The 24,766-nt window shown below is 38.2% G+C and overlaps 1 protein-coding gene across 5 annotated transcripts; it reads right to left on the bottom strand.

The window, feature by feature from the left end:
• Positions 1 to 1,246: 1,246 nt before the first annotated feature.
• LOC113043313 (GRAM domain-containing protein 4-like) lies at positions 1,247 to 24,702 on the bottom strand. 5 transcript variants are annotated; one of them, XM_026202587.1, is made up of 20 exons: positions 24,407 to 24,702; positions 19,686 to 19,893; positions 16,468 to 16,585; positions 12,241 to 12,361; positions 12,072 to 12,130; positions 10,853 to 10,988; positions 10,335 to 10,360; positions 10,071 to 10,162; positions 9,596 to 9,687; positions 9,285 to 9,333; positions 9,131 to 9,202; positions 8,976 to 9,019; positions 8,374 to 8,483; positions 8,067 to 8,221; positions 7,564 to 7,581; positions 5,618 to 5,768; positions 5,435 to 5,528; positions 5,097 to 5,187; positions 4,942 to 5,010; positions 1,247 to 4,162 (listed from the first exon to the last, which is right to left on the bottom strand). In XM_026202587.1, exons 1-20 carry the CDS (start codon positions 24,433 to 24,435, stop codon positions 4,046 to 4,048), a joined length of 1,851 nt encoding a protein of 616 aa, XP_026058372.1. In that variant the 5' UTR covers positions 24,436 to 24,702; the 3' UTR covers positions 1,247 to 4,045. The 5 variants fall into 5 exon arrangements, with proteins under 5 accessions (XP_026058372.1, XP_026058373.1, XP_026058376.1 ...); XM_026202588.1 differs by having other exon boundaries at positions 5,618 to 5,765; XM_026202591.1 differs by lacking the exon at positions 24,407 to 24,702 and adding an exon at positions 24,140 to 24,382.
• Between the last annotated feature and the right edge of the window lie 64 nt (positions 24,703 to 24,766).

Genomic DNA, 24,766 nt, shown 5'->3' with positions numbered 1-24,766 from the left:
GAGCGTCTGGAGGCGTGACGTGTGGGCGGAGCTAAAGAATCACGAGCGCGAATAAGCTTTTGTGTTGAGAGCGTTTTGAGTTGTGACATTACCGTGAGGAAAAAAATTATCCAAAACAAACCATGGCTAACAGTCAGATTCAGCCATTTATTTATGATCCAGAATCAGAACGAGAACGAGAGCAGCAGCAGCAACAACTACAGCAGGAAGTCTCTATGTGGTATGTGATGTGTTGATGTGCTTACGCGCCGATAGCTAAGTTAATAACACAGAGATATTTGAAGCAGTTTTACTCACCGCATGCGGTTCCAACACACGATCGTGACCCTTTTTCATTGGGATTGCATCATCCTTAAGAAATAAACGATACGCAAATCCGGCGTCAAACTTGGCCTTGTTTGTAAAACAAGCATCTTCGAAATGCAGGGAACAAACACAAACACTTGCACAGCTCCGTTGATTCTCTGTAAAAATAAACTCCATCCAATGGTCCCTTAATGCTGTTTTTTTTTTTTTTGGTAATATGTGCAGGGTTGTCTTGCCCTCGCAACCAAAACACACTCCTTTTGTGACATTTCGCGACGCTCTCGCTCTGGTCAGTAGATGTCTCGTCTCTGCTCTGCTATACGGGAGCGCGCGCTCTTCCGGCAGAAGTGCCCTAGGACCCATATAAGGAAATTCCGCTCCATCTAACGTCACACAGAGCCATACTCGAAAAAAACTTTCCGAAACTTGTGACAAACCGGAAGGAGCATTTTTGGAACAGAAATACTCCTTCAAACGTACAACTTAATTTTTGAAACTTTGTCCATGTTTAGCATGGGAATCCAACTCTTTAACAGTGTAAAAAACTCAGTATGCATGAAATAGCATTTCACCCCCCCTTTAAGGAATTGAGAAAAAAAAAAAAATTGTATTGTAAAAATTTGAGGACCCTTCCAATATATTTATACTTCCTCTATACTATACTACTACTACTACTACTACTACATGTGATCCAAGTCGTTTTATATTATCTATCTGAATAATTTACTTCAATCTCTATCTTCCTTATAAACATTAGAAGCATATACAGTACTAAAATGGTTACCCTTTTAAAAGATACATGTAGTGCCCTCCAGTGAAACATCACTCCATCTGCGTGATATACTGGAACTGATATTTGGGTAAAGTTAATATGCATTTATTTAAGGTATGCCCACAAGTGGAAGAAGAAAATAAGAAACAAGATTCCAAGCAATAAAGGTTACAAAGAACCCAAGATTTTATTTCTTCTCCAATGAAGACTATTCAGAGGAAAGCAGGAAAGAGTTTACCAGAAATGTACATCCAGTGTAAATACAAATGTTCGATAAACAAACATCCAGTCACATTCTGCACATGAGATTGACTCGGAGTAATTGGACTCCAGTTTATGGTGGTTGTTCCTCTGCAAAGTTTATTAAACCCAGTTGTTGGGTGGCCGTACCAAATGTGATTGTGACAACTGTGCGTAACAACCAACTAAACAGATAACTGACTGAAATGTAAAACGACTTGAATAGGGGAATACACTGAGTGAAATAATACAACAACACCCCTCCATGCTATAGCCAACAACTTCCAGGGAACAATAATCATTCTTAAAGCTGGATGAAGAATGTGTCAAAGCAAAACAGAAGAATAAAATGTTTCAACAAGGCATTTAAAATGCATGATTTTTCAGCTTCTTTAACATTCACCACAGGCAAAAAAAAGGCTAATTGTCATGCCCCCATTGGTCCAGGGATCAAAATAGCCTTTTGTGGAACACAAATGGCTGTAAACAGAACTGTTCTGGGGCAGAAACAGAGCGCAAACAACAATACACATTTATTTGGCAAACGACAATCATTGGTGGTTAATTTTTTCACTTTAAGATTCAATAATTAAATGGGATTTGTTTTTAGAATTGAATGTTAAAATAGTTCTGTCAAACAATTAAATCGCATCCAAAATAAAAGCTTTTGTTTACAAACACACACACACTATTTACATGTATATATTTAGATAATTTTATAAATATATTAAATATACAAATAATATTTTTCTTAAATATATACACAGCACACAAACATATATTATGCAAACATAAACGTCTACATTGGATGCGATTAATCGTTTGGCAGAACTAGTTAAAAGGTGAAATTAATAAACAAAGGTGCACTATTTATGTGCATCACAAATACATCTGCACAGACAATATTCGAATCATATTTATTCTAACTAAAATGGTCTTCCACGATTTAAGTGGCTATATATTTAGAGAGCCCAAAAGTGCCATTTCGTAAACTTGATAAACGGCATCCAAGGAGTCCAGAGTCTTACCCCAACAGACACATATGGACTCAAAATGACAAAATAATAATAGTCGAATTGATCGAAAGAACAAAATAAAATAAGGCAGAATAAGGCAGGTGAGAAACGAGGCTTAAAACGGATAAACCAAATGAAAAAGCAACAGTGCAATTTTAGCACGGCACATTTTGAAATGCATTACAATTTGAAAACCAAGAATAGTGCTGGGGACCAATACCACCAAAACATCATGACGTACTACTATACGACTCTCCATTCTTAAGAAAGAAAAGCCCTGCTTTTATTCCAAAAGGAGCTATTGAAGGCTGCATAGTTAAAAGTTACAAAATAAAATGTTATGCATAAATGCGTAAAACAGTGTATTTGGAAGTAGAGCTTTTATGTAGCATGTTAATTTTGGAGTTCCCTACGCACAATTTTAGAAAAATCATAACACTACATCCATTACAGAAATTAGTCTGTGGTTCTTAAGTAATTACATATTATTTTGTGGTATAATAATAGTAAACAAAGACATTTCTCTTACCAGTGCCTAACCCTAACCCAAGGCATTGAATACTTCAATAACCTCAGGGCTCAATGATGAGGAATGAGGATAGATTACCAAACGCAGCTAATTCTGGTTTAGTTTGAACAGTCCTTTATTTGTGCACATTCGTTTTTATCGGTAAGACTGGTGATATTTTTGTGCTTTACGTTAAAAAAAATGATTAAATGACTAGTCTGTCATTATTGAAACACCCTGATGTTATTCCAAACCAGTATGAGTTTCTTAAATGAATCTTCATTATGACATTCCTCTGCAGAATCCAAACGATTTGAACCCCACTTTCAAATATTTTCTTTGACTAGACAAAAACGGTTAAAAATTTTAAAACCCCCCCCAAAAAAGTCATATTGGTTTGGAACAACATGATGGCGAGTAAATGGTAACATTATTGTAATTTCTGAGTAAATTATACCCTAAACAGTTGAACTTCATTTTAAGGAAAAAAGCAGCTTGGACATCTGCCTAAATATCTCCTTTTGTGTTTTACGAGATTAAAACAACACAAGGCAGAGTAAACGGCGAAATTAGTATTTTTAAGTGCACTACTCTTTTAAAATATGAGGTTGTTTCTAGTTAACACAAGTATCACAAATACTGAAGAGAAAATTGGCGCGCCCCAAGGAACAATGTGGCCGGCAGTTACGAGCTGCTTTGGGAATATGGATTTCAGTTGACGGTTAAGTCTGTTCCTTTTCCCCCTAAATCACATCTAAAAGCCCTCAGCAACACTAAGTGCAGTGTTTCTTTGTGCAAGGCCAGCGGTGATGCAATTAAGTGAAAATGGCGGTAAGTTCAGAGACTGTTATATGGTCTGACTACACAAGGATCACACAAAGCCCTCCAAGAGACACAAAGGAGTACCAGCTCCTGTTCTGACACACAATGAACCCCTAACCTTATAAAACAAGACCCATCCTGACAAACACTTGTGTGAGATTAAAGTACGCTGTTTGAGAGAACGTTATATAAAATACTCCTTCTAATACTCATGTAGAAGCTAAAAACAGTTTCTTTGCAGTTTCTCCATCGTTTTGGGTTGGAGATGGGGTGGAGAAGTTCTGGAAGCCATCATCTCCGTACCGGGGTTTGGGATAGTGCTACATTAAGGTTAGGGCTGTCTTAAGGACTACCTTATGTCATATGTTGATCCGGGTGAGACTATGTCTCTAGGTTTGTCCCTGTCGTAGCTGCTGTGGAATTCACGATCTTCATGTACTGAGTGTGAATGGCATCGAAGGCCTCGTCCCGATGAATCATGGCACCAAACACTAGAGGCTGTGGAAAAGACAAGTGACAATTCTTAGTGTGCTTTCACATTGGACAATGTCTGACATCAGTACTGGGTTCACCTGCTTAGCATAAAAAAACTCAATTTGACACCTGATTTGAATTCCAGCATTTATGAGTTGTCTTAAATGTTACAGTTAACATCTTTGAATATGGCTGATATCATATAACCATTGTTCTAGATGCAGTTTCTCTTCAGTTATTTGAGTTTGCAAGCTAAACAATTAGCCTGCTTGCTGCTTCTTTAGCTACAGTGGTGAACAGCTGCTGCTAGTCCTCACTGAGGGACTAGTGCTAATGACACAAATGTACCTTGATGTGGAGCCAATAATAAAATGTGCAAAGAACATGGCAGGAAGGGGGGGGGGGCTGAACTCTGGTTCACAGCAAGTACAAAAACGGCCTTGAAAAAACGTAAAATTTTAAGAGCTAATTATATAATAAAAGTAAGAATTCAGCAAAAGAAAGAAAAGAAAGTGTTTCATGGGTAGCTTTATATTAATTGATTAATGTAATGAAACCTGTGTGCAAAAGATTGTAAGGCTTTTAAATGGTTACAAAAAATCAGTTTCAAATAAATGCTGCTCTTTAGAACTCTGTAATCAAAGAATCCTAAAAGTAAAAGTATTAAGCACAACATTGAAAATAATAAAGGTTTCTTGAGCAGCATATAAGAATGATTTCTGAAGGATCATGTGACACTGAAGTAATGGTGCGCACACACACACACACACACACACACACACACACACACACACATGCAGTACCTTTAAAGTGGATGGCGTTGTAATTGAGATCCCCATCCCAGATCCAGGCAATACTGACAACACTTTGTACTGTTAACAAGAGTGGAGAAATACAGTAAGATACTAAGCATTCAAGACAAATAAGTCAACGAACATCAATAAAACATCTGGCAGACCTTCTGAATATCCGTGATGTCTTGGAGCTTGATGACTTTATTTTTCTTTGAAGATGTCGCCCGGGAGCTGGAGCTCTCGAAACACAGGTAACTAAAAACACAACACACACACACACACAACACACACTTTTATCATAAGGTACTATGCTGGCCTAACAATGCCTATAGGCCTTATACCTTAAGTTACGACTAAACATTTACACCTTTGTTTTAAAGAAAATGTAATTTGCAAATATTGCTATTTAATGCAATGTTGCTGATTCTGAAAAAGCAACCAAAATGATTAATTTGCAAAACAGACAAAAAAACAACAACTGCTCCTTGAACATCATGCATACTTTTCTGTGACGTAGAGGACTCCATTGCGGATGTAGTCGGTGGGCATTTTTCTGTCCCTGTTGATCAAACAACATCGCCATCCATTCTCGCACACTGTGAATCAAATCACACATTGTTTTACAGTCAAACAACAGCTGATACATATGAAAATGTTCAAAGGCTAGCGTAGTTTCTCTTCCCACCTGGCAGGGGGCGCTCATTCTCTGACAAGTTGAAGACTTCATGAAAAGGCCCTCTTTTGGTGTTGTAGGCCCGTCCGCTTTCCTCCTCACGGCCAATCCCACACGACATCCCTGCTGACTGATTACCCCGTGCCACCACCGGCTGGATCTGCTGTGAGGAACGGGTGAAACCATTTATTTAGGAGCAGGACGTGTAAGTACAGCCCCCAGAACTGCAAGGTTCTTGTGTGCCAGTGAAGGATCAATGCTATCCTTTAACACCTAACCAGATAAAGAACAGAATTGATCCTAGAACAGCACTTGAGGGTCCCAACAGCAGCACCCATGTGGAGGAAGCATGTCAATCGTCATTAAACCAGTGTATGTTATTGAGCCAAGCAGCAGTGGTGACCTAGCGGAGTGAATGATGGTCAGTGGCTCAGCTGCATGTGGACTCCTGAGATCAGCTGCTGCCAGATTCAGTTCTCTGGGTTGGATGCCAAACACTAGCGAGGGATGCCTGGAGGGTGCTGAGGACCAGTGCAAAGCTCAAAGCCGGAGGTAAACAGCCACTTATCATAGGTATTACCACTCACCAACACACTACCAAGATATTCGTTTTTTTTTTATGTGTTAGAAGTTTGGGGCTGAACAAGACAGTTGTCATTTGAGGAAGATTTATGGGCATTTCTTCAACTATGGGCACTCTTAGGTCTTTTTGTTAAGAACTTTTTGTTATACACCATAAAATGATTTAAAATGTAAATTAAAAATTCTAATTATATTCACATTAAAATCTAGAAACTTTGCAATGTCATCATGATTTTATTTTTGCTATATTCTTATTTGTTTGTGAATTGTATTTTTAAATTTAAAACTAAATAAAATCTATATTATTATTATTATTATTATTATATTAAACATGAACGTAATAATAATAATAATAATAATAATAATAATAATAATAAATAAATAAAAATAAATATAAGACATTTTATACATTATGTAAAGAATGATAAATAAAATGTTATTAAAAATAAAAAATAAAATCTCATGTTAATTATTCTGAACAAGTCAAGTGGCCACAGTTAAAGAAACACCCTTATATTTGCAGAAAACTATTCTTCATCGTGCATAGAGAGTACGTCTGCAAATACAACATCTGTAAAAGAAATGCCGACTAACTCTGGCACAATTTGACTAAAATGTAACATTCGAGGCCAGCGCTCAAACGTGACAAAAACCTGGATCCGACATTACATACATAAGCACACTGAAAGTAAATGTATTCATGTATCAGTTGATTTCTAATGTAATTTATCTGATCTCTTAAGTAACCGTAAACTAGCCTTATTAAAAACGACACCGTGGCCACACCAGAAGAGGCAAGCTTTTCAGAGTTTCCAGCCACCTACACAAGACATTTATATAATCATGTGGAGAAAAAAAGTCTGAAAGTTGTGTATGAATACAGTGATGATTGTTTCCTTACATTTCTCAACAAATGTCTCCATTAAATTTGCTAAACTATGGGAAAGCTTGACTTCTCTGATGTGGTCACTGCTTTAAAATACTATTAGGCCTATTATACATGCTAAACTATACAGCAGAGAAACTCTCAGATATAAACCCTGCATGTCACGCGCGCGCACACACACACACACACACACACACACAATATATCTACACTATCTGTCTGATGACAATGGATCAAAAACATCTTGGAATGCTTCTTTACATTCCTGTTGACGTTTTGGACAAATTAGTGAGAAGATGCATTATGAAATCAACAGTTTTTGATCCAATTGTCAACAGATGTTTTCACTGTCATATTGCATAATCCTGACAACACACACACACATATAAACACACACACACACACACACACACACACACACACGCAGGACCAGTCATTGGTGGCAAACACAGGCACTGTTGTCAAACCAAAGGCCACACTAGATCCCTACCTTTTCAAACCCAGACAGCTGAGAGAGGAAAAATAACAGAATAAACACGTGACAGACCATCACACAAACCAAAATCCTGCCATTAATTAACTTTATGTATCCTCTGTTGCAGGAATTGTTTTTTTTTTAATAATCATACAGACACCTTTATGTCTTTATCTGCCCTCTTTGTAAGATCATTTCTTTTAAAATCTCATTTGGCATTATATTTAACAGATTTGAGATTTGTGTTACTTGTACCAAGGTAAAACTCTTATTCTATATAAACTATAGTACTATATAGTAACATGTGTGTTATTATTGCCATCTTGGCCAAGTCACTCTTGTACAGGAGTTGCATCTTAATTAATTGAAGGCTATCAACTACAAGAGGAAGTCAATGCTCATTTTCAGTCAATACTGACGAGTTCCTCCTCACAAAGAGACAAAGAGGAATCAGGATGAGTATTTTACAAGCTTTTTGAATGGGAACAATGAGAGGGTAGATGCATGGTTTCACTCACCCGTCTGCTCAGATTGGCATTGTTACGCTCTTTGAGTTGTGGGTCTGTTGGCAAATTGGTCCATACAATGTAGGGTGTGTCATACTTGTCCCTCAGTTTGGGGCAGCTTTTGAAGATGAAGTCGATGATGAAGAATTTGATGCCGGCATAGACACCTACAAATTTCGCATATAACAACAAGTGGAAATTAGAACATTGAGCCCCACCAAAAAACAAAACAAAAAAAACTAATCTGAAGTTGTCGTCACGCGTCAAACTGAAACAACAAAACTGAAGCTGCTGTCACGCATCAAACTGGATTTCTCACCAATCATGAAGCCCAAGAGTTTATATGGCAGCAAACAGGAAGTGATGAAGGCCACCCACAAACCAACATACAGTTTCTGTGTTATTTCAGGCTGCACCCACATGAACAGGCTGCAATGAAAACACAATCATATGTAACAAAATCATAAAAACAGTATATTATATAAATACATAAAATTTTACATCCTTTCAACAGGACAGTACTACCAAAATCTTATAAATATCATGGTATGCATATTTGATTTTAATTAAATATTATTTACATTGTATTAATTTATATAAATTCATTACATATGCATAAACAAATCTATTTCATAACAGTATTTATTTTCACAATAAAGCCAACATTTAAAAAAAAAAAAAAATTATAATAATAATAATTTAGAAAAGAAATTAATCCTGCTCTCATTTAATATTTGTTTTTTATTTATTTAGACTTTATACACCATTAAATAAAATGCTGTTTCTACACAAGTTATAAACAGACTATTTGTATTGAATCAGCTCAAAAAAATTAAAAGCAGAACCAAATGAAGTCTCAACCATTATACAGCCTTCCCACCTGTTTCCACAACTCAGGATCTCATAATATAACATACTCACTTTTTAATCTTTTCCAACACGTCTGCCATCTTTCCAAATAGATTCTGTGAATACACATCACTTGTGCGTCAACATCTTTATGTGTGAAGCAAATCAAAAGGTGTCTGTAACACACTATTATCATCACAGCTAGACCAGGGCCACAAATCCCTTACCTGGGCTTTCTGTGCAACATCCAACACTAACTGAAACTTCTCGGAGACTGTAAGATCTTCCTTTGGAGGTTCCTAATAAAAACGACGAAGCATTAAGCGGTTCTTCCTCCAAGAAAATTGTAACCGAATGATTCGAAAGGAGTCTTATATTTACCACTGGTTCGGAGACCTCAGGCACAATGCTCCACTGTATCCTCCAACCTCTAAAAACACAGTCCAGAACAGTTTTAGGATGTAGAATTCACAAACAATAAAGCAAAAATAAATAAACCGTTTGAAGCCAATTACTACATTAAAACGTAAAAAGCATTTCAACATCTCTTAATTATTTGTTAACTGCATTCGATAAATCATTTTAGGCTAAATAATAATTGTAGGGATATATAATTATAATGTCATTCAACCAGCACATGGGTTTGTGAACTAGTTGTGAATTGAACCAGTGACCGATTATGTTGGACGTACTTTGCTATGAGGTAATTCAAGGACAACCTCAGAATGGCTAAAAATAGAAACAGGGGGATAACCCAGCCATGCCAGGCAGCATTCATATAGATCTGTGGAAAAGATGAGAGGGGAGAAGACATTAAAATGAAGGAGTGCATGTCGAGGCCATGTTAAAACCATGTCAGCCACCATGCAGAAAAAAAAGTGGTGGCACCACCAGTTATCTACACATTTGTATTTTAAGATTAGCCAACTTTTATCACACTGACCTACTAAACATTAAACAGTGCAACTGGTCACGTTAACTTATTATTACTTTAACCCGAGGCAGGGCTTTTCCGTGTCTGGTGATGTACAGATAACAATGAGCTTGGCGACATGTTTTATTTGTTTTCATGATGGTAGTAAAACAGACACTTTGGACTGGGTGGCTACGTAAACATGATAAACAGTGATGAATAGCGCTTGAGTGGTTTGTGTGGGTCGTGCTCACAATAAAGGCGATGGCTGACGTGTAGACGGAGCGGCAGCTGGATAAGGCAGAAAGGTTCCTCATGAAGTTAGTTACAGGCTTAGCACCCCGTTCTGAAAACACACAGAGCAGAACACAATCAGCTTCAGGCCCCGTGACACAGCAGAGGTGAAGGGAATTACAACAGAGGCTAATTGGGAATTAAAATGGGGCTGTAATCGGTTAAAATATCTAGTGCAATGGCTTGGAGTTTGTTTTTCTTGGATGCGGAAAGAAAACACTCACTGAGTCGTCTCATATTTTCAGTTAATCTGCAAAGAGGAGAAAAGGAAATTAATTATTCAATGAGATCCGTTGGGAGGGTGAAATTATAAAGCCAAGAATAGAATAAAAAAAGTCTAAGCTGGGCTGACTGCAGTAGAGGCTGAATGTCCTACACATTACAACACTTCGCTGAAATATACAATACAAAAGTATAAAACATAGAAAAATAAAGTCACCCCAGCTTAGTATATTTCACCATGTTTTTCTTTTTTTATGGTAAAACCTTAAAAAATTAGCAGAAAGATTATACATATGATATTTCATTTGACTACATTATAAAATGAATCGAATGGGTCGGTCCAGGTTTCATTTTTGTTTAAGTCTGGTGTACCTTTATCATAGAAATACATAAGCTATAGATCGTTACATAACTGGACTGACCCATCCATGGCTTGAACGGTTCTCGGTTCAACCTCTCTTCAAAATCTGTCAATTATTCATTTAAACAAACCAAAGGAGCCTTTGTTTGAGCTGGTTACCTTTTAGCACTTAGTGGTTCTTCAGTCTCGACTGTATTTTCCTCAGGCTGAAAGCGGAAATCTTCGATATAAACACCCAAGCGCTCATAGAGCCATTTCCAGAGCCGAGAGCTTAAGGTCTCCTTCTGCTTGTCCCCTGTCAGTTCAAAACCTCAGTTAAACAGACTCAAAACATCAGCATCTCCTACCGAAAATGACTGTAATATCGTCAGAAATCTAATTCTGCATTACCACAAACATTAATCCATGCAAGAATTGCACTAAAAAGAAAAAGCTAAAGTGACACTTCCAGTGCAGAGAGAGATTTAGGTTTTAAGAATGGTGTGCAAATGAAAGCCTGGTTTGGCCTTTTTTGTGGATGTTTAATTACAGGTAGAATTAAATATGAATGCTATACACAAAATAATAAGACTCAACAAAATATCTGAAGCGTGAATGAAAGCAACTGTCCAAAAGCTAAATCGTCTATCAATCTGCTGAAGTGATGGATCAATTCTAACCATGCTCCTCAAATGAACTACAGAATAAGGACACTGGTTCTCATTCACTTATAAAGTGTCCTTAACCACACTAAACTGCCACACAACGTCAGGCAGGACAGGTGCGTTTGCAATTCAATTTGTTCATCTTGTTCTAATGCTGATGAATCCGGATTATTTTAGACGAGGGACTGTGTGTCCGCAGCTAGTAATTACACAACACAGATCTAAAGCATCTCTATGCGAGCACACACACGCGCACACAGCAAGAGTAAAGCCAAATGTGTCATTCTCAAATCCAGATGAAACTCAAATACATCTTATTTAGGATCTAGACGTGCGATCATGTTTCGGACCACTCAATATTACTCAATCCATTCACCAAAATAACCTGAATTTTATTATGCGTTTTACAATATAATGCATATTTTTTTTGTAACTTATTGTAGGGTTGCTTAGTTGTTCCTTTTCTAATAATACGATGTATATAAAAATCTATTCACCTTATGTAGCTTTCCTTTGCTAAATAGTCTATATGCATATTAGTACTCCGTTAGAGAATAAGAGACGAATGTGTTGAAAACAACAACAACAACAACAATGTGAATAATGAATAAGCCTGTAGGGGTTCAAAAGTGAAAATGATGAAGTATTGATTTTAGAGATTAAAACTGCCATGTAAATGTGCAAGGAGTCTCTCAACTATAGACTTCTAAGGAGGAGGATGAACTGAGCTTTACCTGTTCCATCGACAGAAGGGACTTGTGGTTTTGGAGGTGGAGGTGGTGAATCTTCTAGTCTGGACCAAGCACACATACTGCTTTACTTGCAGTGTTAACAACACAAATACATAAGGAACATAATGTAGCTGTGGGAAACTGTACTGTGGAAGAGCATCACCTCTCATACCTGGATCTGAGAATTTCATTCATTTTCTGCTCAAGATCCACTCTTTTTGATTTCTCTTTCTCCAGCTCCTGCTTTAGAGTCTCGACATTTGTCTCCTCTCTGAGCTTCTTCAACTCCTCCTCTGTGGGCAATACACAAAGTAAAACAGTTTGTTTTAAATGCATGACTGAAAGACCGAAGAGACTACGGTTGACTTCAGGAAACTCAGTGGAAGTCACACATAAATCTGCAGCGGCGTGGTTTCACTGGAAATGTTCAGCATGCTTGAGGTTTATTTTTGTCACAGACATCAAATATACAAGTGAAAAAAAGATGAGTCATCTGATAGTTGCTGCAAAATAAACCCTGACAGCATGATCGAGATCTTGTATCACCCTCTTCAGGGTCTGTACCAGGATGGTAGCTGAACAAATTCAGAAAACAAGGAGATGGCCTCCTGCCAGTCCTGTAGTTGCAGGGCTACACAAGAACAATGACATCACAAAGATGACACTAAATCAAGCGTTCTCACAGGACAGGACGCCCGGCAGAACAGCCAGAAGAGGATCTGAAAGACAGCGCAGGACAGATTGTTCTTTATCTAACACAAGGTCAAATATATTGTAACACTCCTAAAAACACCTTCACAGCATGTTTTCTGAAAACACCTTTCTGCCTCTTGACTCTCATGCACAGACACAATGGTCCCGATCGAGTCGTTTTTTCACCTGCCCTCTGTCGCATACAATACCTGCCCCAAGGTTGCCTGGAACACAAGCCCATCTTCATCTATAATTCAGCAGTTCCTGCGTCTCCCACAGAGGTGCTACAGTCATGATAAAGACCCCCTGCCGCTAACTCAAGGGCAGGTGTGCTAAAGAGAAGACATCTAAATCCAGATGATCAGTGCAGACCCCAGGGGCCGTTGCTAGACCCGGAGCTAGCGGTCAACAAGCTGTTTCACAATCTTAAAACAAAAGACTGAAATGAATTCTTTTTAGCCGAATCTAATCTTACATATGTTGCTTCACTTAACAGCCTGTTCAGAGAGTTAAGCAGCCAGAACCATGCACATTTACATTTTTCCAGTCAGATGCCACAATTTTGATTAGTTTAATAATTTAAAAGACTATAATATATTGCGTGATAAGCTGCGTGATGAGAAAAAGATATGACTCTTCAGTTTATCTAAATGTAATGGAATAAACTGAAAATAAAGACATTTATGATCATGCTCACATTTAAGCTGCACACTTTTTTCTAGATTTTCTATGCCAATTGAGGGGGAAATGCACTAGAATAGACGTCATAATAAAATGTGTTAAACCACACACACACACACCCCTGTACAAAAACCTGTACAAGGCCTAAAACATCACAGGAATAGATGTTATGAGGAACCACACATACATACTGTATAGTTATATTGTAATATGTTAAATAATTAACCACAGAGCACTTACAGATATCCTAATCTCCTGTTACATGTTGCGCAAGGGAAATGTTTAGGAGCTTTACATGAATAATCCTTTTGGGAACATTTGCTAGATTTGTGCGACTGTGTGAGCTTTGTACGCTCTGGTACGCAACTTCACTTTCTACAGTCAGTGAACTGTGGCAGAAATAATCATGTAAGCAGTTCTTATTAATCCTTTGCCATGCTTGAAGCACAAAACCATTTTTGTTGCAAAGTACAGATCATGAGACACTTGACTCAAACAGTACTTACTGTAAACGAAAGGTCAACTAACTGTAAACTAACAGCCCAACCCAACCTCAGTGCAACAAAATAGTGTTTAAACATTAAGGAGCTGCTTAGTCACACTGTACTTTGGCTACTTTTACACTCAGGTTAGAGGTTAGAGGTGAGGGTGGCATTTTCGGTGCCAATAGTAGCACCAAAGAGATTTTGCTGTAATTTACTGTAAATTATTAAAGTGACAATGGAATTGCATAATTAACTGGTAAGCAATCAGCACACTGTTCAGCCAGTAACTATGGGGAAGGAATGAGAAAAGTAAACAACATTTCCAAGGCTTGATAAAGACATGTTCATTGCTTTGCCAGATTCCTTTCTTCACTGAAGCTGTGTGCTGTCTGGCTGACACCGGAAACTCAGGCCTCAGTTCACAGTAACTTGGTAAAGCGGAAAAGGCTTGGGAAATAAAAGGCAGCATCTAATGGCCCATCTACATCAAAGCAATTAAGCATATGAAAGCCTTTCGGACTAACAGCGTCCTTTGCATAATCAGCCTCTGCCAAAAAGACCATGCACACAATAGTGGAGGCTCCACAAAACCAAAGCAAGCTCATCATACAGTCCTCTGATTAACATTAGTGTGTGAGAAAATACTGCAATGAATGCCCTTCATAACTGACAATGTGTATATTTGTATTATATTCAGACTGAGGAAGGAGTCAATAGCTGTCAACACAACGCTATTGTAAAACGGAGACAGCTGCAGCTTCCAAAGCGGTCACGTCATATGATCCGAGAACAGTGACATGAAGGATGAGAAGCATGAAGATCTGTCTTATGATCTTATAACGGTTTGTTACTGGCAACTACACCAACATTCATGTTACTCAAGATCACTGCTTAAGAGCTCTTTCGACTTCACTTTATGATCAGAACTGTTAAACAATACACTGTTTTCTGGAATACTTGATTGGTATTGGGGAGTGAAATAGGGCCACTAAAATGTATTTAGTGTGTGTATATATATATATATATATAGATAGATAGATAGAGAGCAAGAGAGTCATACACATTATTATAATAATTATTAATTAAAATATATATTTATTTCTATTATATAATAATAAATGCATTTTTCTACTGTTCCTATCATAGATCTGTGATCCATTTTTGGGCCACAACTCATTGATCTACAGGACAGGTCAGATGTGAAAAGGCAGAAAAAGAGGTTACAAAACTATTACAACATCTCATTTAAGCCTGAAGCTGCATCACGCACGCTCTCTTACTAACTCAAAGACAGTGATTCGTCAGGTTTTGTCTTTTTTTTCTAAATATGGAGGCTTCAGTTGTATAACAAACTATTAATAAGTTAAGTCTGCTTTTATGGGCAGCAACAGTTTGGCGATCCCAATCTGACCTTTTGCTGCTTTCCAGTACTGCGGTGCTTGAGGGCAATGTGCGCGCACACACACACACACACGCGTATACAAATACCATCACAGGCTCTAAAAATAGACCAGACACTCCCAACCTCGTAACACACATCTAATATTCGGTTTAAGCCCATAAAATGAATAGGGAAATGTAATTATGATGTCGAGAACAAGGTAATAATCATACATCAATCTGAAAAAAATTCATGAATAATCAAACAGACAAAGGTGGTGATACTTGAAAAAAAAAAGAAAAGGTATGCTAGATGCGTTATGTGGGTGTGTCCCGGTATTCCCCATGTTCCAGTATGGGGCGCCACACTAGTAAAGGAATACCAGTCACTTTTGTCCTTGTGGGCACTTTTTTTGGTCCCCATGAGGAAAAGGGCTTCTAAATCATACAGAATGATCTAAAAATGCTGAAAGATTTATGCTTTAGGGGTAGGGTTAGGGTAAGGAGATAGAAAATACGGTTTGCATAGTATAAAAACCATTATGACTATGGATGGAGAGTGCCAATAAAACATGAAAACCTGTGTGTGTGCCCCAATGGAGAGCTAATCTCAGCTTCTGAGAGTCTCACTAATTGAGAAGTGGTCCAGGTCAGAGGATCAGCAGTAGACATAGGGTTTATCGCTGTAAGGTGCACGCGGCTCCAGTATTAATGAGAGGGATCTCACTGCACTGCTCAGGGAGATAAACCGACACACAGTGAGTGATCAGCTATTTACCTCCTGATAAATTACAGGCCTGAGAAGACAAATCACTTTTTCCTGAAGAGCTCTTTCTTACAAATTCTGGATATGCAAGTTCAAAGTTCATTTTGAAACATCTGAGAACATGTACATCATATAATATAATATAATAGGTTGGATTCCAAAGCATTTCAAGATATCATAGGTGTGGTTTTAGCCAAGCAATTACTAAAATAATACAAATTATAAAGATTACAATTTAAGTATATTTATTTATTTTTAAATAAATAAATAAAAAATTCACAGCCTGGCTAATGAACATTAATAAGGTAAAGCATTTCCAATGTTTATTTGAGGACCTGTGATAATTTAAAAAGATGTAACCATGTAAAATAAGGATGCTGGGGAAATTACTCACGAAGAAAGTGCTTTTCCAGTAAGGCTATCTCCAGGTGACCTTTGACCTCATTGAGTCGGTCAGTATCACTCAGCTTGTAGTCCTGGATTGGAGCAGCAGACATGGTCCCTGAACCAGCCTGGAAACAAAGAGTAAGAGAAAATATGACAGCATTAAATAGCTGTTGAAGATCAATTAAACATCAGAATGATCGTCTAATGGACATTCTCTTTCATCGAACAATACTGGATATGGCCACGTTACAGTCTAATAAATGAGAGTCCATTAGCGTCAGTGGCTCCAGCCTGCCGGAGACATTACAGCATCGTCTTCACGGAGGTTCAGCATAACCAGGATTCGACAAATCACAGCTCTAGCCACCAACCGGACGCCAGTGCGGAAGCTGTAACCATAGTAACCAGCTCAAGAGACACAACAGATCTCTTAGGTGAGCTTTCCTGTGCTTATCAAATTATGTGCAGCAAATGCAATTTCTTTGAAAATGTGCTTGGACGAGGCCATCCTGTATAAAAGACTGCTATAACGTCATTTTATCTGAACTCGGATTCCAATCAGTTCTTTTCTTGTAAAATTTCAAGCAAAACACTAAAAGTCAGTGCTAAACACAGGGTGGCGTCAGAAACAAAGTCCACAGAAAAAGATAGTGCAGTTTTACAAAGATAGCTTTTAAGACTAGGGCCTGTGAAGTCTGTGGATGTGAACGACTGAAGGCCGTCTCAGCTGCTACAACAGGAAGAAGTCATTTATTAGAAAGAAATACACTGAAGCAAATGGGTGTTTGGGCTGAAACTCTGTTAATACAAGGCAAAGAACAGAAACTACATGCTTTTTTTATTGCTACTATTATTAATAATATTACTCTGAGGATCGGTTCATAAAACTCAAAGGAATATGTGATTGATATACACATTTCTATATAAACCCAGTTATAAATAAATAAATATTAGTTGTGCATTTACAGTGGAAGTCTATGGGGAAACTATTTTCATGGTAACCCACAAAAGTCCACTGTAATTGTATAACTATTATTATTTATTTACTTCCATTTGTAAGCAAAAATGTCAAAAAAAGTGAAACCTCATTCACAATCAATTTAATTTCGCATGCCAATTCCATCAAAACAGGAGCCTCAAATAAAAAATAAAAAAAACGGGATTTTTATTTTGACATTAAAACCCCAAAAGTCATTGAATTAATTTGAGTACAATAAATAATGTCCACATTTTAATATCAAAATTTATCAAACATCTGCTTGTACTAACATTCCAGCGGGAGAGGGGGGTTGGGGGGCAGAAATTCAAGAATTTATAAAAGGTAAGAAATAAAGTAAAATAAGCCCACAAATGCAATGTTTACTAACTGTAACAGTAGAAAGAGTAAAAGCTAACTATGCACTTGTTTAAAAAAAAAAAAAAAAAAGGAGGATTATGAACTAATTTCCGTATCCAATACAAAATAGATAGGCTGCCACATAGGGCTGGGTACCGAACTTCGATGCCTTTATGGTATCGAACGAAAAACTTCGATACTATGAGTATCGAAAAATTATTTATCTTTTGGTGCCAAATTTTGGTTCCTAAAGCCAAGCTGCAGTTTTTTTTTTTTTTGCCAAGCGGCTGTGTCTGTGTGAGCTTGTAGCATACGTGCATGTGAGGACCTAAATTTGCCATGATTGGCTGTCCAAAACCACGTGACGTGACGGGGAGGATTTCTGAAGATACTCGCAGTCACACAACACAAGTGTAGTTGTTTTTTCTCAAAACGTTTCCGTTTTACAATGCCAAAGAGGTCTAAAGTGTGGCGACACTTTATAAAAGTGGATGCCGAGTCAGCAAAGTGGAACATATGCCATAAATGTATTGCAACCAAAGTCGTTGTTAATGAAGCATTTGTTTGGATGAGTGTTTTGCAACCCCCTTCCCTGTACGCAAAAGATGAATTCATTCTCTGCACTCGCATTGTCTGAAATGCTGCTCGCAGCGCGTGCTTTGAACGTGCTTTTAAAACGCTTGAATCAACAATATTTAGAAACAAGTGCAAACGAACAACTACGATCCGTTTCACCCCTTCAAGCGAGTGAACAACGCAAATCAAATTGGGAATTTTACAGCACTATTCACGATAGCCCGTCAGACTGAAAAACACAATAGCCCCGGGATGTGGGGCTAACGATTTTGCAAGCCCTGCACCTCAGATCTATCCAGTTTGTGAAACACTGGTTTCCACACTGGTTTCGTTAAACAAAAAAATTATTATTATTTTAAAAGATTGACTCAAAAGAATCATCAGTTCACTAATCGGATCATGAACTTGTATTACCGAGCCAAAGATTATCTATTATTGAACATCTCGAATGAATAAAGTCTTCAAGTTCATCTGTAAAGCACGTAAAACTATCGTTTATGAATTTAAAAACTTTTATTTCATGCATGATTCATATGGTTCTGTTAACTGAATGCAAAGTGTGAGTTCTAGAAGAATGTTTGTGTCTTGATAAGCATGTATCGCTCACTAGGAGTCGCTAAATGAACAGCTGCGGTCCTTTTTTTTTTTTTTTCTCAACGGAGGATCAGTTGCCCTATTGGTTAAAATCCCCAAACTGTTTACTTAAATATTAAATTAATAAATTACATCAAAACAGGGGCGTTTGCGTTATGATGTGGTGGGCTGCTGTGGGCCAGAAAGCCTGGGCAACTTTTTGGTCCTAGTCCGCCCCTGAATGGCGCACCCCTATCCAAAAAGCACAACCAGTTGTACTAATAATGTTATCCTGAGTGTGAAGTGTTACCAGAATTTGTTTTAATTAAGGTGAAAAATTAAAGGTTTGTGTTTAATGTATTTGTGTTGATGTTGAAATGTATTTTAAAACATACGGTATCGGAAAAAGTATCGTTAGGAACCGGTATCGAAACTGAGGTATCGAAATTGGCACTGGATCGAAAGATTTTGAACAATACCCAGCCCTATTGCCACGGCATGAAAATTAAATTGGGAAATTAAGTAAATGATGATTTCTTGTTGAACTGAATGGCTTTCTATGACCGGTGTTACAAAATCTTCCAAATAGAGGTTAACAACATCTTTCACAATCTTATCGCATCTCTACATTTTGCTACAGAGACAAACACCACAACCACATTTAAAAAAAAAAATGAATTCAGCAATTTCTGACAGATTCTCCCTTGATATTTCCCACAAATGTAAAAAATGTCACTCACAGGGTCTCGCTGCTCTTCTGTTTCTTTGATGGAGCTCCGGTGTTTTACTGGGACGTCGTCATTACATTCGCTGTCAGATGCGTTGGGGGACTCGGCGGGGTCCAGGAACTCATCTCGCTTCGGTCCTCTGAACCTGATCTTATCCAATCGCTTTAGCATGTTCAACACAGAGACCCGTGTCTTTATCTTTACATGGCGGGTGGCAACCCTGTAAGGACAAAAGCATCTTATGAAACTGTACAGAAATGAAGAAATGTTGCATAATACTTGTCTTTATAAATATCATTATCATTTAGACCACGTTCTGGATTTTATATTTCTTAATTGCACAAGCTGAAAAAGAAAAATATCATTAAATTGATATTTACATAATTTATTTAGTATGCTATCTTATTGTCCAAGTGAAAGCCAGCAGTGGAGTAAGACAAAGGCAGCCATTCTTGGCGAGAGAAGTCTCCTCAGGAATAATGTGCAACAACAGTCTCTCTGCACTGGGATTTGAGGCCTGTGAACTGTAGAGGCCGCTTGAACTAGCTGTGAGAAATTGCTACAATCTCAAAGAGATCAGCTGATGTGGGACTAGTGTGGCGCGGGACCCTGTTCTGTACAGTAAGTGGGTCAGAGGTAGAGGGTCTTAGCGAGACCCCTGTACACAGCTGATTGTGACGGTTTGATGCATGAGGAAATGATTTCAAACTTCTCTTCTCTAAAAGTGATTGTTACTCACCTCCATTTCATACAAATCAATTTCTAACCTTTATATAATGCGTTTTTTTTTTTTGGTTGATATTCTGTCTCTAACTGTTAAAATAAACCTGTTAAACTCACGTAAAGATGCAGGTTATGAACTTTTGTGCTCTTCCTCAGGCAACATCTTAAATGTCTTTGTGCATCTAAAAAAAATTCCCTGAGAATGCGGGGACTGAAGCACTAAGACAGCTTTGCAACATGTGACTGGATTATATATCCACAAACAAACAAAAAACTCTCCAGGATCCAAAGGCCCATGGTGTTGTACAAAATAATGCTATTGGTGTTCCTAACTCTGCATTCCCTGCAGTTAGCTGACCTTACAGCAAACAAAGCAGGTCTGGGAACAAAACCTAGACACTCGAAACCTCCAGCCCAGTTCTAATTTCACTTCCAGAGCTCAGACAGCATGCTGTACATGATAATGACAGGACTGAGGTTTAACGTCAGCCGTCTTGTTCTTAAGCAGTCTGAGTTTGGCATCCTGTGAATTAGAAAGGGGCTTTTTTTGACAATAAGCAGACGTTTCATGCAGCTCACACAAGGGAAAGGGAAATAGCTTGAGCGGATGATATTTATCACATGTGTCTAGATCTGTCAGAGTTACAATGTTTCAACTCATTAGATTGCGTTGTTTTATGAGAAGTTATGACAGGGTGTTAAACATCAAAACTAATCATGTCCTTTTCATACAAAAGTTTTTGTTTGGGAAAAAGTATTACAGTAAATCAGGCCTACAGTACAATAAAAAGATCCTTTCCTCTCTTATGTTCCATAGTGTAAGAAAAGAACATCTTTCTCAAAAATTACACATGATTTTAAGGGAACAGGGTTTGCATGCACATTTTTAGTAGATTTGGAGTATTTTATGGACTATAAATAAATAAATACATACATACATAAATACATACCGGGAGAATGTTTTGAGACAAGTGGTTGTGCAAGTTCGATTTGTTCAGGGTGAAGCATGAGATTAACTTTCCTATTCCTCACTAGTCTGCACAGCTTTTGGGAGGAGCTCTACCAACAATCTAGCTACAAGTTTAGGTGGAGGAAAAATTCTTAGCATCTGTTTGAAGGGATAGTTCATCCAAAAATGTATATTCCGTCATCATTTACTCCGACATCATTTCAAACCTGTATGACTTTCTTTTGTGGAACATTAACATTTTGTGCTATGTCTCAAGTGCTTTTTTCCATGACATTCTTAGTGCACCAAAACTACTTATTAACCAACATTAAAAAAAAAAAAAAAAAAAAAAAAAAAAAAAAAAAACACATTGAAAAAGCATTCTGCAAATCACTCTATGTTTTATATCTCACACTCCTTCACACTCCTTCATTAAAAGGGGTCATATGATGCGATTTCAGTTTTTCCTTTCTCTTTGGTGTTACAAGCTCTTGGTGCATAAAGACGATCTGTAAAGTTGCAAAGACTAAAGTCTTGATTAAAGTTAAGTCAACCACTCCTACCTAAAACAGCTCATTCTGACACCCGCCCACATGTCTACGTCATGATGTGGGAAGATTTGCACAACACTGCCCAAATGTTCACGCAAAAGACAGAAGGCGTAACTTTTATTTGCGCTGTAGTATTGTTGTTACCGCCGCCACCATGTCATGGAGATGCTGTGTGTGTTTCATTGTGAAACCGAAACTACTTTTTGTATTCAGATGTGTGCAGTGCGTTTTGTGGACGACCGTTTCCTGATCCTGGGAGAGTAGCCAACAATGCCGGCTGTTCTGACTCACAGTCTGTAAGTACGTTTTTTTATATTGAAAGAATTTTCCACTGATGATTCAATCACGAGTTTTAAGCAGTGTAGAGTAGCGCTTGTTGTTTTTCGTTCTTCTGATCACAAATGCAGACATGGTTTCATGTTTAACCGGTGCGATGCAACGCAATGTGTAAAAAGACAGTATAAGTCATTATAATCAGTAATTATGTCCCCACTGGATGCAACAAATGCCTCATTTGTAATGGGTTTTACTGTTTTTGTCTCTGCATTCAGATGTACTGACCGGGACATCATATGACCCATTTAAAAAGCTCATAATGAATATAACAAAGTTTTGGTTGTGACATGACTGCTATTGTAAGCATTAGGGATGTGACGAGATCTCATATCGCGAGATCTCGCGATATGCGACTGGTCTCTCGGAATTCAAGAACGTAAAGATATCCTTGCAAAACTATTTGCTTTGTTTACATTAGAGCTGCAAGATTAGTCTTTTAAATATGGAGATCTCAATTTAAACATCCACGCAATCTTATTCCAGAATTACAATGATTCAGCTATGTCCATTATGACCGTTTCATATCGCGGGTGACGTTTTGTCAGCTGATTCAGAAAGAGCAACACAAACAGTCTTTTCAATGACACATCATTATTTGATACAGACATTTAGATAACAGAAGTACTGGGATAAACGTTTATAGAATGGGCACAACACTTATTCGCTCTACAGTAGCGATCAAATCTAAAGTACAGTATCGGTATTGTAAGGCAATATCCTCTTCTGCTACGAGGTGGCGAAAACTGCCAGTTAAAAAAAAAGGGTACAAAGGGGGTGCTCGTGAGCATTCTTTTGAAAGCTAATTTTCTGTCTTGTGTGCAGCAATGTTCGCACAGCTTTCAAAGCATACTTAACCGCAGTCGGACAAGTTTGACCCGTGCGCAGTACCACCTAATGGACTCTTTCTCAGCAACATTCACTTTGCTCCAGCTGTTGCGTGCATGGACATGGACGAAATTTACATCATGCAGACATTGCATGAGGTATACATGTTCCAAGTATAATTTGGGCTTACAAGTGCACAGGACGTGTGCCATTTAGGACAGGGCCATAGAGTGACTGTGTTGGGCTCTATGCACGCGCCAAGTGTTTGCACCAACCTGAAGTATACTAAACTAAAAAGGTTTCATAAAAACACATTCCATAAACATCGTATAAATGCTTTTGCTAACATTCACAAAATGTTAATAAAGACCAGATAATTTACATGAACTTCACAGGAGAAAGAAACTTTGCGAGAACCTTGTTACAATGTTAACCAAAGTTCTGGGAACGTTCTCTATTAAGTGGGAAAGTATAATTAACAAGTCTGTTTTACAGTAGAAAACAACATTCTGCTACTATGATTCTATGCTGTACTCTATTGTAACGCAGCACTTACTTATATGATATATTATTAACACCCATTACAATTACACCATGACTACCACAACTATGAGGCCACCGAGCGACTTCCCTTTCACTTTCCCCGACTCTGGCAGGAGTTTAGCGGTCAGGCTGCTCGTCTGTGCACCCTTCGACCACATCCTCCTCTGTGTTAGCCATCTCAATTCCTCCACTCTCTCGAAACACCATCATCCGCCCCTACTGTCATACTCTCTGACAGCAATGTTTTGCGCATCTATACATTTTTCCTCGTGTACTGCCCTCTCTACAAGCGTCTTATTAGCACGTTTTATTTCCAAGCATTCTGCTCCAGGGTTTTGCATCTTCATCACCTCACCGTGTAGTTCAAGTTGGATCTCATCAATAAAACATCGAGGGCTGACACGGTTGCACCGTCAATAGATTGCCGATTAATGCATTGACCTAAAAGCCTCTCGTCACTATGAAAACATCTTCTAGATCGATGTCGTGAAGAATGGCGGCTTTCGCGCGCGTGCAAAATATTGGAAATCGTTTCTTACCTCGTCTTGACGCTAAGAGATGGTTGTCACATTAAGCCACAAACACATTATAAATAAAACCGTGAAATAAACATGTGTACAGAAAACGTGCTGCAGCTATGCGAAACTAAAAACAATGTGGCACATTCGCGCTGTAAATGAGTTTGAGGATTCGAATTCGAACGCAACAATGTAACAAAAGCTTCTCCAGCTTTGACACATTGTAACATGCGCCCCGCCCGACGCGGGATTAACACCCAGAAAGGGGAAGAAAGTTTTCTTACCCACCTTGCACGGAATTCGTAATTAAGTTTCATTAACAGGAAGGCATGAATATTCGAGCTTCGCCCCGCTCCGTCGCCACCTGCTACCAGCTCGATGATGACAAACCCGGCGTAAAATGCCCAAGCGGACAAATTGATCTAGAGATGCAGTTCCCTGAGCTGTCAGATGTTATTTCCAGCGTTATTACGGATTAGACTCCCGTGCAAACGGCAAACCATCATTTGGGGTTCGTTTCAATCCGTTGTTGATATCCAGAGAGACTGGACTCACTTCACACCAGGAAATTTCGTCAGCAACCGACGCTCTTAAAGGGGCCGATAATTGACAATCGTCTCTTATCAACTATAAACCCTCTCAAATCTT

Source organism: Carassius auratus, chromosome 25, assembly GCF_003368295.1.
Source record: "Carassius auratus strain Wakin chromosome 25, ASM336829v1, whole genome shotgun sequence".
Lineage (NCBI taxonomy): Eukaryota > Metazoa > Chordata > Actinopteri > Cypriniformes > Cyprinidae > Carassius > Carassius auratus.
The sequence above is the reverse complement of the archived record's forward strand: the minus strand, read 5'-3'. Positions and strand labels throughout refer to the sequence as shown.

Bases quoted from the DNA above. Each gene is read 5' to 3' on its own strand.
- LOC113043313 (XM_026202587.1), bottom strand. From the start codon at position 24,435: ATGAAACTTAATTACGAATTCCGTGCAAG. The intron at 10,163-10,334 runs GTGAGTGTTTTC...GTGTGTTTTCAG, and splicing joins TGAAAATATGAGACGACTCA to AACGGGGTGCTAAGCCTGTA. The intron at 8,222-8,373 runs GTGAGAAATCCA...CGAAATTTGTAG, and splicing joins ACTCTTGGGCTTCATGATTG to GTGTCTATGCCGGCATCAAA.